The sequence below is a fragment of the Xiphophorus couchianus genome, chromosome 8 (genome assembly GCF_001444195.1).
Source record: "Xiphophorus couchianus chromosome 8, X_couchianus-1.0, whole genome shotgun sequence".
Taxonomy (NCBI): domain Eukaryota; kingdom Metazoa; phylum Chordata; class Actinopteri; order Cyprinodontiformes; family Poeciliidae; genus Xiphophorus; species Xiphophorus couchianus.
In genome coordinates, this window is record NC_040235.1 from 15,274,711 (window position 1) to 15,287,841 (window position 13,131).

The window sequence follows — 13,131 nt, forward strand, 5'->3', positions numbered from 1 at the left end:
TATAAGCATTATGCACATCACAAAAAACTGATTTAACTATCATAAGTGCCAGCTAATTATTAGATACCATGCATTCAGGGTCTCTATGCTTGTAGTATTACATACATTAATACTTTTTACTTAATTGTTTATTAATCAGAAATTGTATGATTTATACATACAATGTAACCTAATATTCTACAGCCCTAATTAAAATTTATATGTGGACATATGTGGACATGTGTTGCATACTTAGCCTTACAATAACTCCTTCACTTTTGTTTCTTTTTGTGATCAGTGCCACTACTTTGGAAATGTGGAGGTTTTGATTTTTGTCCATAAATAAGTTTTAGACATCTAAACCCCTGCTTCCTTTTTTGTCCAGGAGACATAGACTGGACTCTGTTTGGCATAAAATTATTCATATTTTTTTTTTAAAAAAGAGTTGCACTAAACAAATAACAGTAAAACACAAAGACTTATCCATTTTATTTTCCAGCAATAGATTTATCCTGATGTTCACCTACCCAAAATTCAATGCAACGTTGTCTGTTGACGTGAATTCAAGATTATGTCTTAGATAACTTCATAATGGTGCAATATTTTAAAATTTGAGACTAAAACTAAAAGCCCTAAATGAGAAGCAGTGATGCAGATTGAACATATAGCATATGTTGTGCTTTAGACAAAAATGCACATAAACTTCTTAACTCTGAAACTCTTGGGCTAAGCATGTAAAGAGATATCCATATCTGTTATGATACAGTGTCTTGGGAGATCAGCACAGAAGGAGTAGAAAAGAAATGTACCTTTAAACTTTAGAGAAACATTTTAAATTTTTATTTGTGCTTTAGTTTAATAGTATTAAATATTAATACATTATATAAAAATAGAGAGATCTGGCTGTACTTTTTTGTTTGTGTGTTTTTGTTTTATAAAACACAAGACCCAGAGGAACCAAAAAATACACATTTCGATGTTCAAAACACTGAATAGGAGTCCCTGTCCTTGTTCCAGTTCAACTTAAGCCTGCCTTCAGGGGAATATGCTCTGATTCCAAACATTACTGAGTTTTAAAAAGCTGAAAGGCTGGATGATAAATTGAAAAGACTTTTTCTTTTTTTTTAGATTGAAATACAAGAAAAAGGAATAACTAGACAGGCATTCTCTTTGAAAAACGGTTTAAGGAATTTTATCCAAGGACAGATGCATCATTTGTTTTTGTCTCCAATAAACAGAAGAAAGAAAAGAAAGAAAACAACATGCAAAGGAGGCTATTAAAGTTTCTGTTTTGTTCTAAAAGTTATGCTGCTAAATCAGAACAACACAGAGATTGATTTCTGCTTAAACTGCCTCTTAAAGACAGAAGATTGCACAGACACAGTGTGACAGGTGAGGAGGCAACACAGTCACACATTCTAGATGATACATTTTGATTTACTGCATATGCAGTACAGCTAAATCTAATAAATCAAATTTGATTTCTTCACATAAATGCATTACAGCATATGGAAGTCTTCATGACTGCTCAGTGTGCAGTGATTCAGCATGCCACTGGCCGCTTTAGAGTGAACCATAAAAGCTGGCAGCCACTTACTGGTGATAAGGTCCCAAGAGGCCCTAAATTTAGACCCAACATATTTCATAGTAAAAGACGAAGTGCAAGTCAAAGATGAGGAAACAGACAGGGGAAACAAAAAAATTTTTGTTTTGTTGCCACAAATACACAAATGTGAAACAAAATAAAATTAACTTAAAGAGCTTTTTAAAAGTATTTAGAGCTCTGGAATATTTTCTCATTTTGTCACATTTCATAAACTTCATATTGTCAGGAGAGCACATACAAACAGCAATTTTAAGTCTTGCTAAGTATACGTCTCACATTGACTTAGTTTTCTTCTTTTAAACATGTTAATATATTTTTATCTACGCCAACATACAGCAGCTCTGGTCAGCTCTGTGTCGGTCTAGATTTTTTAGGATAATGTGCAGTTAGTTTTCTGCTGATCTCATCTGACGATAGTCCCTTCCATAACGTATTTGCTGTGTCCACTGCATCCCTTTAGGTAAACTCTAAACTATACTTCTTTTAAAAATTGCTTTCTTCTTCCCACTCTTCCACAAAGACCAAATCTGTGTACAGCCAGGATAAAAGTTGTCCTTTTCACAAAATGCTCTCACTGGAGTTGCTTCTCTGACGAAAGCTTTCCTTACCCTGGTGTGTCAGTTTCAGTGGATAGGCTCTGTCATGGTAGTCTGGAGTAATGTCATTTATTTTAGGATGATATATTGAACAGTTTTCAGTGAGGTGTCCAATAATTGGGATGTAATTTTATAAAGCAACACCAGTTTAAACTTTGCCAGCAGCTTCATTCCTACCCTGTCGTACCCCACATAGATTTGTGTCTAATAAATACTTGACTTCTGTCTTCAATTGTTTACATTACTTTGTGTTGATGTATGACATGGAATCCCAATAAAATACATGGAAATATGTTGTTATAATGTCTGAAAACTGGGTTAAAGTTCATGAGGCATGGATGTTTCGCAAGCCACTGTAAAATACTTTTGTGTTTATTGCATGTGGATTTTCGCTATTCCTCTAGTCTACCGTCTCTCCTCTCCTCACACCTCATAACCTGGATCAGCCCTGCGGCCCAATGACGGGGGGAACGATCAGCTGAGTTGGCATTCCTGTGGGCGTCGCACTCCACACAAACGTTTCAAACCTCACAGCTCCACAGAAACAGACACATATGACTACCATTACCTTAAGTGGATGTGTTTGGCTACTTGTCTCGCTAAATTACGCCAACCTCACACTTCAGACATCGTTTCTTTCCCCACTGAGAAAATCATTAGCAGCTAGAACGAGTCCAGATTAGGAGTGACACAGAACACATTCAACATCTGAATCTAATTCAGGGATAAAATGTTGGTCAGCAGGTTTTACCTGGAATAAAAAAATATATGAGGCTGCAAACAAAATTATGCTTCTCCATACTTTTAACTAAGTTTAATTAATCTGACTGTAAATTTTTTTCAGTTGGTAGGCAATCCGTGCACCGTAAAAATTGCGACAAATTTAATCAGAAGAACATTTTGTAAATTCCAGCATGTTCTTGCAAAACCTTTTACATTTGAAGTCTGAAAGCTCTGTCCTTAACATGGCAACCTCTTTGCACAACAGCACTTGCTCTGACTCACTATCTGATTAAACTGCATATGTTTAGATGATGGGAGGGGAGAGGAAAACAACCCCAGTTTCCATTAGCTTAACGGGATGGAGTCTGGCTCTAACAAGAAGCCCGCCCAAAGAGAAAGCCCACTAGAGGAGCTAATCCATTCAGCAGAAGCTAATGGGAGGGGAAAAGGGGTCCATTGTGATTTGAGGGATAGGCCAGTGCTGGCAGGCCGCTCATCACGGGTGATTATAGGAGGTGGAGCAGCGGGAACGAGCTCGGTGGGAGACTGGGAAGTGTGATTCTCTATTCGAAAGGCTAGCCTTATAGAAGCAGTAATAAGGGTTGTTGGTGCTTGAACTAAAGAGAACGCAACAAATTTAGATGGAAACTGTGAGGGAAATGAGGGCAAACAGCAGGCGAAAAACACTTAGCTATATGACAATTTAAAGACGAAGGAAAGAATTCAAAAGGCTCAAACTGAGAGAGACAAATGCTAAGTAAGTTTAAACCGGCTGACTCAGGTGAAAACCACAGATGCTGACTCCTTACTGTGCCATCTGTTCCAATTTGGTGTAGATGAGTTCATTTTAAAAGTAGAATTGAGTTGCCAGCTAAACTTTTCATTACCATCACTGAAGTAGAAGCCAGAAGTAAGTCCTGAACTGACTCAGTAATTTGAAGAATGAGTTCAGGTCAATCATCATTTTATGAAATAGAATAAAACAAACCACTGCTAGATTGTCAATAATATATCAACGCAGAACAAGATTATCTGAAATTTTTATGTCCAACTGCATTAGAGTAACTTTGTGCTGAGAAGAAAAATGAACAAATTAGATATTCTAGTGGAAAAAAAAAATCACCCAAAACTGCAAATTGACTAAATGAAGGATATTGCTAAGTGAAACGGTTCAGTTCTGGTTGCTTTTGCTGCAGAGGTTTGATTTCAATGTTGAACTGTGTTGCTTCCACTGAGTAAACAAAGACCCAACTGTGATAGGCCCGTTACGCCATTGAAGTATGTATCAAATGAAAAGCTTAAATCTTGTTGGCCAAAATGAGAAGAAGGAGCAAACCTCTGCAGGAAATGTCATGGAACCATATAATGACTGACAGATGGTTGGGAAGCTCAGGCATCGCACTGGTACTACAGAAAGACTTGCCTTCAGGTGGCATTTTGACAACAATGCATGAGCAAGTTGTGTTACATAATATTTGTTGTGTTGCAAAAAAGGCTGCCTTGATGTCACAACTCTGCATAACAAAAACTCTGTTTACCGGATCGCAGTCTTCTGGGGTTTCATTACTTTTCACATTCTCACTAGAACATCCTTTGGGGAACAGCGTAAAATGAGCCTAAACTTTGGGGCCAGTGCAGAATGTCTCTCATTACTTGAAAACAGTTGTGCTGTGCTGTTCAGATGGAGGACAAACACACAGTCAGGGAACAAATGGGGGCCATGGAAGAGGAAAAAAGGCAGAATGCTGACATAAATAGGAACCATATAGGCCTTCTACTGTGTATAAACACTGCTTTGCCTCTTTGCTTTTTCCTTTTTCTTCTCGTCGTTTATACAGAGTGCAATGAAACCAATTCAGATTCTCTAAACTTTCATGAAAGTAAGATGTCAGCAACAGCCTTTTTAACAGCTTGTTGGACATCAACCGTCTGGCAAGATCAAGACTGTGCTTAGAGAGGAGTGCACAGATGAGGGAGTGGATAATAACAGATAAACTCACAGGCGATGCGGACGTGGGCTTTGCGGCTCTTGGTGGTCCCAGCGGAGCTCCAGGCCACACACTGACACCAGAAGTCCTCCGGCCCAAACAACTCCTCCACCTGCTGCCGGGTGATCTCTATGCTGGCCTCTCTCACAACCAGACCTGCAGAGGTAACAGAGGAAATTTAGAGAGCAGAAACAAACTGACTCAACCTTAAAGGATTAATTAGAAAAGAAAAAAGAAAGAAAATCAGAAATCACTTGGAATCAAACACGTTCCTCTCCTCTCAGACGTTGTGGTATTTTGGAGGGTCAGTCTGGACTGACAAGACAAGCCTGAGTACTGAGCTATTTAGGTTTGGGCCCTGTGGGGGTTGGCTTCTCGATGTTACAGCTAACACAAACTTGTTTGCTAACTCATCTGATTAGGGCTCATTTGGATGCCAGTACCTAATAAACAAACAAAAACAAACAAACAAACTGGCCCTAGAACAGATGCTTCTATCAACAGCTGCCACGCTACGGAGGACTCTGCTGCTGCCACAGTCTGCCTACATCTGTGTTTGCATATAAGCCCATTGATATCATATGTTTCCCTAACAAAAACAGTAATAGAAGATATCAACACTTTAATTCCATTTCAGCTCAACACAAATCACATTTTTATGGCTCAGATGTATATTAAGGAACGTGCACTGAACCGCAGACATTTAAGGGTAAAAAGAGTAGTTTATATACTGTATGTTCCATTTTGCTCTAGTTGGATGCTTTTTAGCTCCAGCAGAGCTTGAATTTTGCATGCATTTAAGCTGGAAGCTCATATTCAAATGTGCTACAACACTTCAGCAGATTTTTTTTTAATAACACCCAGACTGTGATTTTTCCCTTCCTCCTCATCCCTTGGACGTACAGCTACATATTAAGTTTAGATATGGAAGTTGAGCAGCATGTTGGAAATAAGTTGATGTAATTTTTCTGAAGCGGTTATGCTCATGGTCAGCTCTGAGGTAAAACTGGACTGTGACATTCTGATTTTTCCCAGTTCCCACTGGGACACATTTTGTTACATTATATTACGCCATCATTGTCAGTCTGTACTATAACCATCAAAAAAGACCATGTTAAGAAACAGTGGGTTCATTATTCCTTTAATTTTGTGGATCACTTGGTCCGCTGAAGGTTTCCTAGTTAGGTGACAAAACAATGAAAGAGAGTTTGCTTCTGTTGTAGCAAATCTAATTCAAACCCTGCTGAGCTGAGGAACATACTGCTGTGGTGTACATTGCTTTTAAACTATTCTTTCCACTGAGAGATTTATTGTGTTTTTGTGCCTGTCAAAAATACATCGAAATAATGCAATAAGTGACCTTTGGCAACCAGAGAATGAGGATGGAAGACAGCAGAGTTAGTTTTTAGACTTTTTGAAAGCTAGACTCAACAGATAAATTTAATGTATCTTTTTTATTAAGCTGGCAAGATTTTCTAGGCTTTTGAAGACCACTGTTTTATCTGTTGTTTTGATGGTACTGATTTCCTTTTTGCTAAGATTTAGGCTCCAAAACTGGCATGATGTAGTCATCAGCAATTCTCAGTTAACTTTAAAAATGCCTCAGCCTTGGCCAGGGTTAGGAAAGGACTAGCTTATATTCAGGTTATCATTACTCTTCAGGTTATACTCCTTGATACTGATTTATTACAGCATAAAGCAACTGGATAGGACATTATTTTGGCCCTGAACTGGTGTAATAAATTATAGACATATCTGTGTCCCTATCTGCATCCATTCTGTAATTTAATATTATTTTGCAATCTAATTCATTACAGAGTTATTCGATGTCAACTCAACCAAGACGGACATTGAGAATCTAAATTCATAGCAAAGGGGGATTCATTTTAAAGTAATTTAAGAATTGCTTCAAAAGTTCCAAACATATTGAATAAGTTGAAACATCTTAATGCTTCAAGAAATAAAGTAACAAGCCTACTTCAATGTAATTTCAGTTTTTCCTTGTTTAAAACCCAATGTGTGATCACATTTTAGTTGAAGGGGTTTGGCTTAACAAGTAGATATGAAAAGTGTCAGGTTCTGGCTGAATGGAAAATACAATAAGAGCAGATGGTTAAAAAATGAACATGCCATTTTATTTCAGGTTCATCGCATTAACACAGCCTCCTTGTTCCTGCAGATACACACACCAGGCACATTGACAACCAACGCACCAGCTTAGCCCTCATGTAAAATTTAAGCAGTGCGCCGACAGGCAAGGGAGCAGCCAGTCTGGAGTCTCACAATTTGCCTCTGCGTTTTTCCACACGTGTGTGCCACTGTAAGGAAGGAAGTACTGTTGCATGCTAATGTGCTTGCCTGAGAGAATGTTTTGTTAGCTTGATAATGTCAAGGATGAATGTTGTGCAGTGGGAGTGTCTCTAAACAGCAACGGGAAAAATCAACAGCAGTGAAAATAATTGTACTCACAAAATACTCGATGTCTGAAACTTACACTGGGGAAACTCATCTCCTTTTTTAGTTTTATGTTAAACATTCATGGATTTGAGTAACATGTCTGTTTTTAAATGTTACCCGTGTTGTAATAGATTAACTAAAATACTCATGATGATCAAGTATCAAGTCTACATTAAAAGTCATAATTAAACCTGGATTAAATTTTCTGAGATATGTTTCGCTTTTAACACAATAAAAGCAAAACTGTGAACAATAATGTTGTGACAAAAAATATTTAACCTCTTACACATTTCTGCATATTTTTGTATTTTTCTTACATTTAAGTCTTTAAGACTATACCAAAAATTTTCATATATGGCAAATGTAACCTGAATAAATATCTAACGTAGTTTTTAGATGACAATTGTATTTATTAAGGGACAAAAGCTTTCCATACTTACCTGACATCTTTGTTCAAAATTAACTATCCTCCCTTGTTTAATCATGAATTGATGTTTCAGGCTCATCCAGTCACTTGAGCAGTGCTGTTGCTTGACACATAATCTTTAAGACACTGAAGTATATATCAAGAATGCCCTAAGAATTTGGGCGGTCTGTTTAGGGTGGCATGCGCCCTGCTCCACTTTACATTTCATGCACTGCTGCCAGCTTCTGCTTTGTTTTCTTCAGCCCCTCCACTTCCCTGTCACCCCACTATTCACTCTGGGGTGGGAGACCTTCTTCTCATTTCCTGATGTGTGGAAGACAGGTTCAGTGGGAATATATATGCACTCATTACTCTATCAAATGCTGAGCAGCATGGCTATGGAGTGATGAAATTTGGCCTTCATTGGCTTTATTGGCTAATAAAGATTTCTTTAAGCATTTACACGTGATTTGTCAAACCGAACTGTAATTAACAACATTTCAGTTTAATTTCACAAGCTGCACCCAGACCTGATTACAGCCAGACCAGCAGAATCAAGAAGGCACTTAAATGGAGTATGTCTGACAAATCAAATGGACTAAAAGATTTTGAATAGCAACACAACCTGCCCTGTTCTAAGGAAAACGAAGAACAGATGATCTATCTGTCTGAGAAAATTACAAATCTGTTTATAAGGTTTTATAAACAAATAAACCATAGTTAACACTAATAATCACAAACGATGAAAACATGCAATAGTGGGTGACTTTCTCGGGAGTGTTCAACCTACAAAAATGAATCCAGAAGTGCATCAGTGACTCATCACAGGTCACAAAAGAAAAGCATCCAAAGCTCTGCAGACCTCACTTGCCTCAATTAAGCTCAGTGTTTGTCATTAAACAAGAAGAAAGGCATTTATGAGAGCGTCACAAGGCCGGAACACTGCTGACCAAAAAAGAAAACAGCAGCTTGTCTTATATTATGAGATATTCTGTAAACTGCTGAGACAAAAGTGGAACTTCTTGGAAGGTGCGTTTTCATGTTACATCTGAAATAAAACTAACCAAGCCTATTCAAATTTTTGAGTTTGATATGATTGAGATTTGAGGGTGTTTTCTGCTGCAAAGATTGAGCCAAACAGTTTTTATATGGGGGATAATTATAAAAATTCCAGGTTGACTTGTAAACTTTGGCTATTTTTTTTTTTCTTAAATAAAATTTCTTTAATATTCATATAAACCACAAACAAAAAATGTCTTAAGAGGTCAAATACTTTTACATAGCCCTGTAACTGTGAAGTCACTCTGACTTTATGTAGCACATCTTTACAATTAAGAACACTATAGAGCATAGCATTAAATTTAAAGCCATGAGGGCTGTAGCAATTGTGAACCCCAGCAGGAGTAATGATGAGGGGCTGTTTCATCCAACTATAGCCATCAGCCTCCATTCATAGCTGGCTGACACAGGGCACTTTATTAAAAATAATTCATTATTAATGTGACTATAAATCTGAGCTAGCCTCGCTCTTCAGTGCTAGCGCCTGGCTAACATTATTGATCAGACTGGTCAGGAAGGAGGAGGAAGCATCGGTCAATAAAGATGAGCAGAAGCAGGAGGGAGGAGTATGGGCACTCATTAACGGTCCAGATGAAGAGGACTCCCGTTTGAACATACACCTCGTTTCTCAGAGGAAGTGACAAGCTGTCTCTGGTGTATATTAAACGAGCTGCTTGAAATTAATTTATCGCTCATTTGCTCGGATCAATGGTCATTTTGTTCAAAAGATACTATAACCTGCCCTCGACTCTGGGAGGTAAAACATTACAGCACTCACAAAACAAAACTGGGACTGTCAAAAGTGTCAAAGCTATGTTTTATAACCTTTACACTTCTCCAACCGAGTTGTACGTAGTTACACGTGAAACATATAACGGGAAATAGCTTTATATACAGAGAAAGAAAAGATGACCCCTGAAACCTAAATGGCTCTGCCACAAAGTCACAGAGAAACTTATTTTGTCAGAAGTCCAAATTTACTGACTAATTTCCCTTTGTTTCTCATGTTTTTTCCTTCAAGTACTGAAATAAAGGTCCTCTCAATTGATTGGACTGAGTACATTTCTTGTCCATACCCCTCTTCAGGTGACCTAACAGTTTTTTTTTAGCCCACTTCAAAACATCACTTTTTTCTAATAAACTATTTTTTCTGTTTATTTGAAGGTCTGATTGGACTTAATATGATGCTAAAAAACAAAATCCCCCTTTTTCTTCAATCTTCTAGTAGGCATGCAAAGGTCTTAGAATAAAACTGTTGATAACTTTAATCACCTTGCCTAAAACCTCATATCCATTAAAGGAAAGTAATCCCAGAAACTGTCACCATTGTGTTTCATGGTATATATGATCATCTTTTTGTGCTACACATTGCTATACCTTTGTGAAGATTGAAGCTGAAACACAATTTCCCACTAGGATTTTGGAGATTTTGGCCAGGCCTGGATTTTTATTTCAACCATATTCCATACTACAAACGGAGAATACAGGAGACCGCTATAACATGTACAACACAACCAGTACTTGGCATCGACTTCTGCAGCTATTTCAGATTTGCTGTTCGCCTGTTGGCACCCACCCTTACTATGGATTTTGTGTAACCTTCTCCTGACTTATGCCTTTGTACATTCTGATCCTTTGTAACCTCTCTGAAAAATGTCTTTAGCTCAAGGATTTAAGAACAGTCAAACTTTGATGGAAGGTGTGAACTTTACAAGACTAAAAGCTGAAACACAATCAAAAAGTGATAAAACTTGAAGTATTAGTATAAGGAGGTGTGCCTATGCAACCAAGCTTTTGCTGCTTTCTTGCTTCTTACTTTTACTTCCCCAATAGATCTGCATTTCAGTTGAATTTTACAAGATAACTGTCACATTAAAGGTGGAAAGTTTTGAATTTAATAATATTGGTTGCATTGTTTTACATCACAAACACCTTGAATTTCAATATGGCTGTGTAATTTTTTAAAAGCCACTATATACAGTATAATCATGCACAAGTGTCCATGTAAATGCTTTAAAAAAACTCCCCACAACTCCTAAAAATCCCCCAAAACATAACAAAACAACAATCTCAATCCAATAAAACCATCTTAGATTCCAATGTGCGGTAATAAAATACAGTGCAGCTCTGACAAAAGATCATAACCTGGTCCCCCAATTCTCTGCAGCAAAGGGAATCATGCTGTTGCTGTTGCATTTGTTCACTGTAATTTCTAAATGCTCTCTTGAAATTTGGATTGATGTATCAATGTTAAATTACCAAGGTAAAGAGGTGTAAAAGGAGATCAAAGTTTACTGGCGTCAGAGACGGAAAGGGAGGTGGTCACATATCAAAACATCTGTGAGAGGAGACAACGCTTCAAACAGAGGAGTTAATGTGATTTAGTTAATCAATATATTCAAATGTGGACCCAATTTATTGATTTTATTATAAATGGGTATATGTAAAAAATTTGTAACCTGAGGGAAAAATGCTTTTATCTCTTCAAGTAACCTAAATGAATTTTTCATGATTGTGATATGACGTTGTTGCCATGAGGCTGGAGACCAAATCTAACACCAGTCAGATGTTTCCCTGATGATTTAGCACAGTGGATGGTAATAGAAACATCTGTGTGATGAAAATGTTTGCACAGCTCTGCACACAACGCTAATATGAGAGTGTAAAACATCTGGATAAATACGCTATGGATGCAGACAGAAGCCTAAAATGAACACCTGCGGTTTCTGTCTTTAGTCTCATGTACACTTAATCTCAGTATCTGAGACTGTGCTATTTGCATAAACTCATCAGTTCTCTCCAACATGTCAGTGAGACAGAAAGAAGATAGAAGACAGGGAAGAAAACCAAGGAGGGGAGGGATCTAGTTTCTTTAGGCTGTTATTAGTGGTATTGACCAAGCTTGCTGGTTTCTATCGGTGTTCCCTTTCTGTCAATTTGGAGAAATCAGAGAGCAAAAGAGTGGGTTGAGAGCAGCAACACACATGCACTGAGCTCCGCTGGTGTACTGTGTGTTTTTTGTGCTTTGCAAGAGCATAAACGAATGAATATCTGTGCAGTAAATAGCCTGTGGATATGGCTATGTAGAGTGGGTGCCTGTATGATGTGTGGGTTGTTTTCCTTGTTGATGCTTTTGGCACAAAACCTCCTGACACAAGGGCTAAAAGCCACTACTACCTTCTCCCTGTTCTTTGTCATTATAACTAAAACACATGTCAGAATTTCTGTTTTCATGCGAAGACACAAGGTTGCAAAAATGAAAAGGCTTCAGGATTTTCAATCGTTCCTTTTAAAATTGGTGCCTGCTGAACAAATCTGTTCGTACATTTTAAATCATGTACAAGTGCTGCAAAACTTTTGGTGTAAGTTTTAACAGCTTGCTGTTGTCTTTAATTTGATGTTTTGCCATGCAGGTCACTACGAAGAGCAACAGTGAAGCCTGTTTTTAATCCACATCTTGATAGAAACACACTTTTAGGTCCTTGAAGGGGGTGAACACATGCGCTCATGACCCTAAATGCTCACACTGGACTAAAGGAGCATTTAGTGTGTGTCTGTGGAAGCTTGAAGGCATGTGTATAGCAAACAGTTGGATGAAAAGGGTAAATGCAATGTGATTGGTACCTTTGGGCGGCAGAAAGAACTCAATTCCAAATACAGCAGCTGAATGCAGGCCAATCAGCGCTGGCTTGTAGTGTGTAATGGTTCTGGTGCCTTCAGGGTTTGAGTTCTGGAGAAAACAACCCTGCTGGAGATTTGCTACCTTCACTTCCCTTAGATGCCTCCTAAAAATATATGTCCAATCTTAAAGACAGACTTTATGATCGCTTGAACATTGTCTGTGTGTGTATTTCCAGAGCCCTATTTCAGAACAAATGTATAGATTTGTAGTTCATGTGGTAATTATGAACCAAACAAAATGTGAATGTGTAAAAATCTGGCTACATTATAATTTATGATGACAGGTAATATGTTTCCCAACTGAAGCATTATTTTCTAACACTTCTCTATAAAAGTCTTAAAAGTCCACACAAACCTGAAGAATATGAGTTTAAGCTTTTAACAGCAAGTGAAATCTAGGTCAAGTCAAGTTCTAAATCAAAGTATAAGGCTTGCAGCACCATATGTATTAGGAGTAGATTGAAAGACATTGCTATGATCAGAGATCCTGGTAATAAAGGAACCTTAAAGACCAAATCCTAGTATTGTCTATTCTCTGACAGTATTTAAGGTATTTTTGGCCTTCAACAAGCTTCTGATACTTGCTGAACAGTGAATCAGATAATCATGTTTTAGAAAGAAAGAAAAACTCTTGGC

General features: G+C 37.7%; 1 protein-coding gene across 4 annotated transcripts in view; it reads right to left on the bottom strand.

Moving 5' to 3' along the window:
* Positions 1–13,131, bottom strand: part of unc5cb (unc-5 netrin receptor Cb) — a 143,277-nt gene that overhangs the window by 51,064 nt on the left and 79,082 nt on the right. For all 4 annotated transcript variants that reach the window (XM_028025383.1, XM_028025381.1, XM_028025380.1 and 1 more), the window contains exon 3: positions 4,905–5,048. In XM_028025383.1, the coding sequence (XP_027881184.1) occupies positions 4,905–5,048 (144 nt within the window). The remainder of the gene's footprint in view (positions 1–4,904; positions 5,049–13,131) is intronic.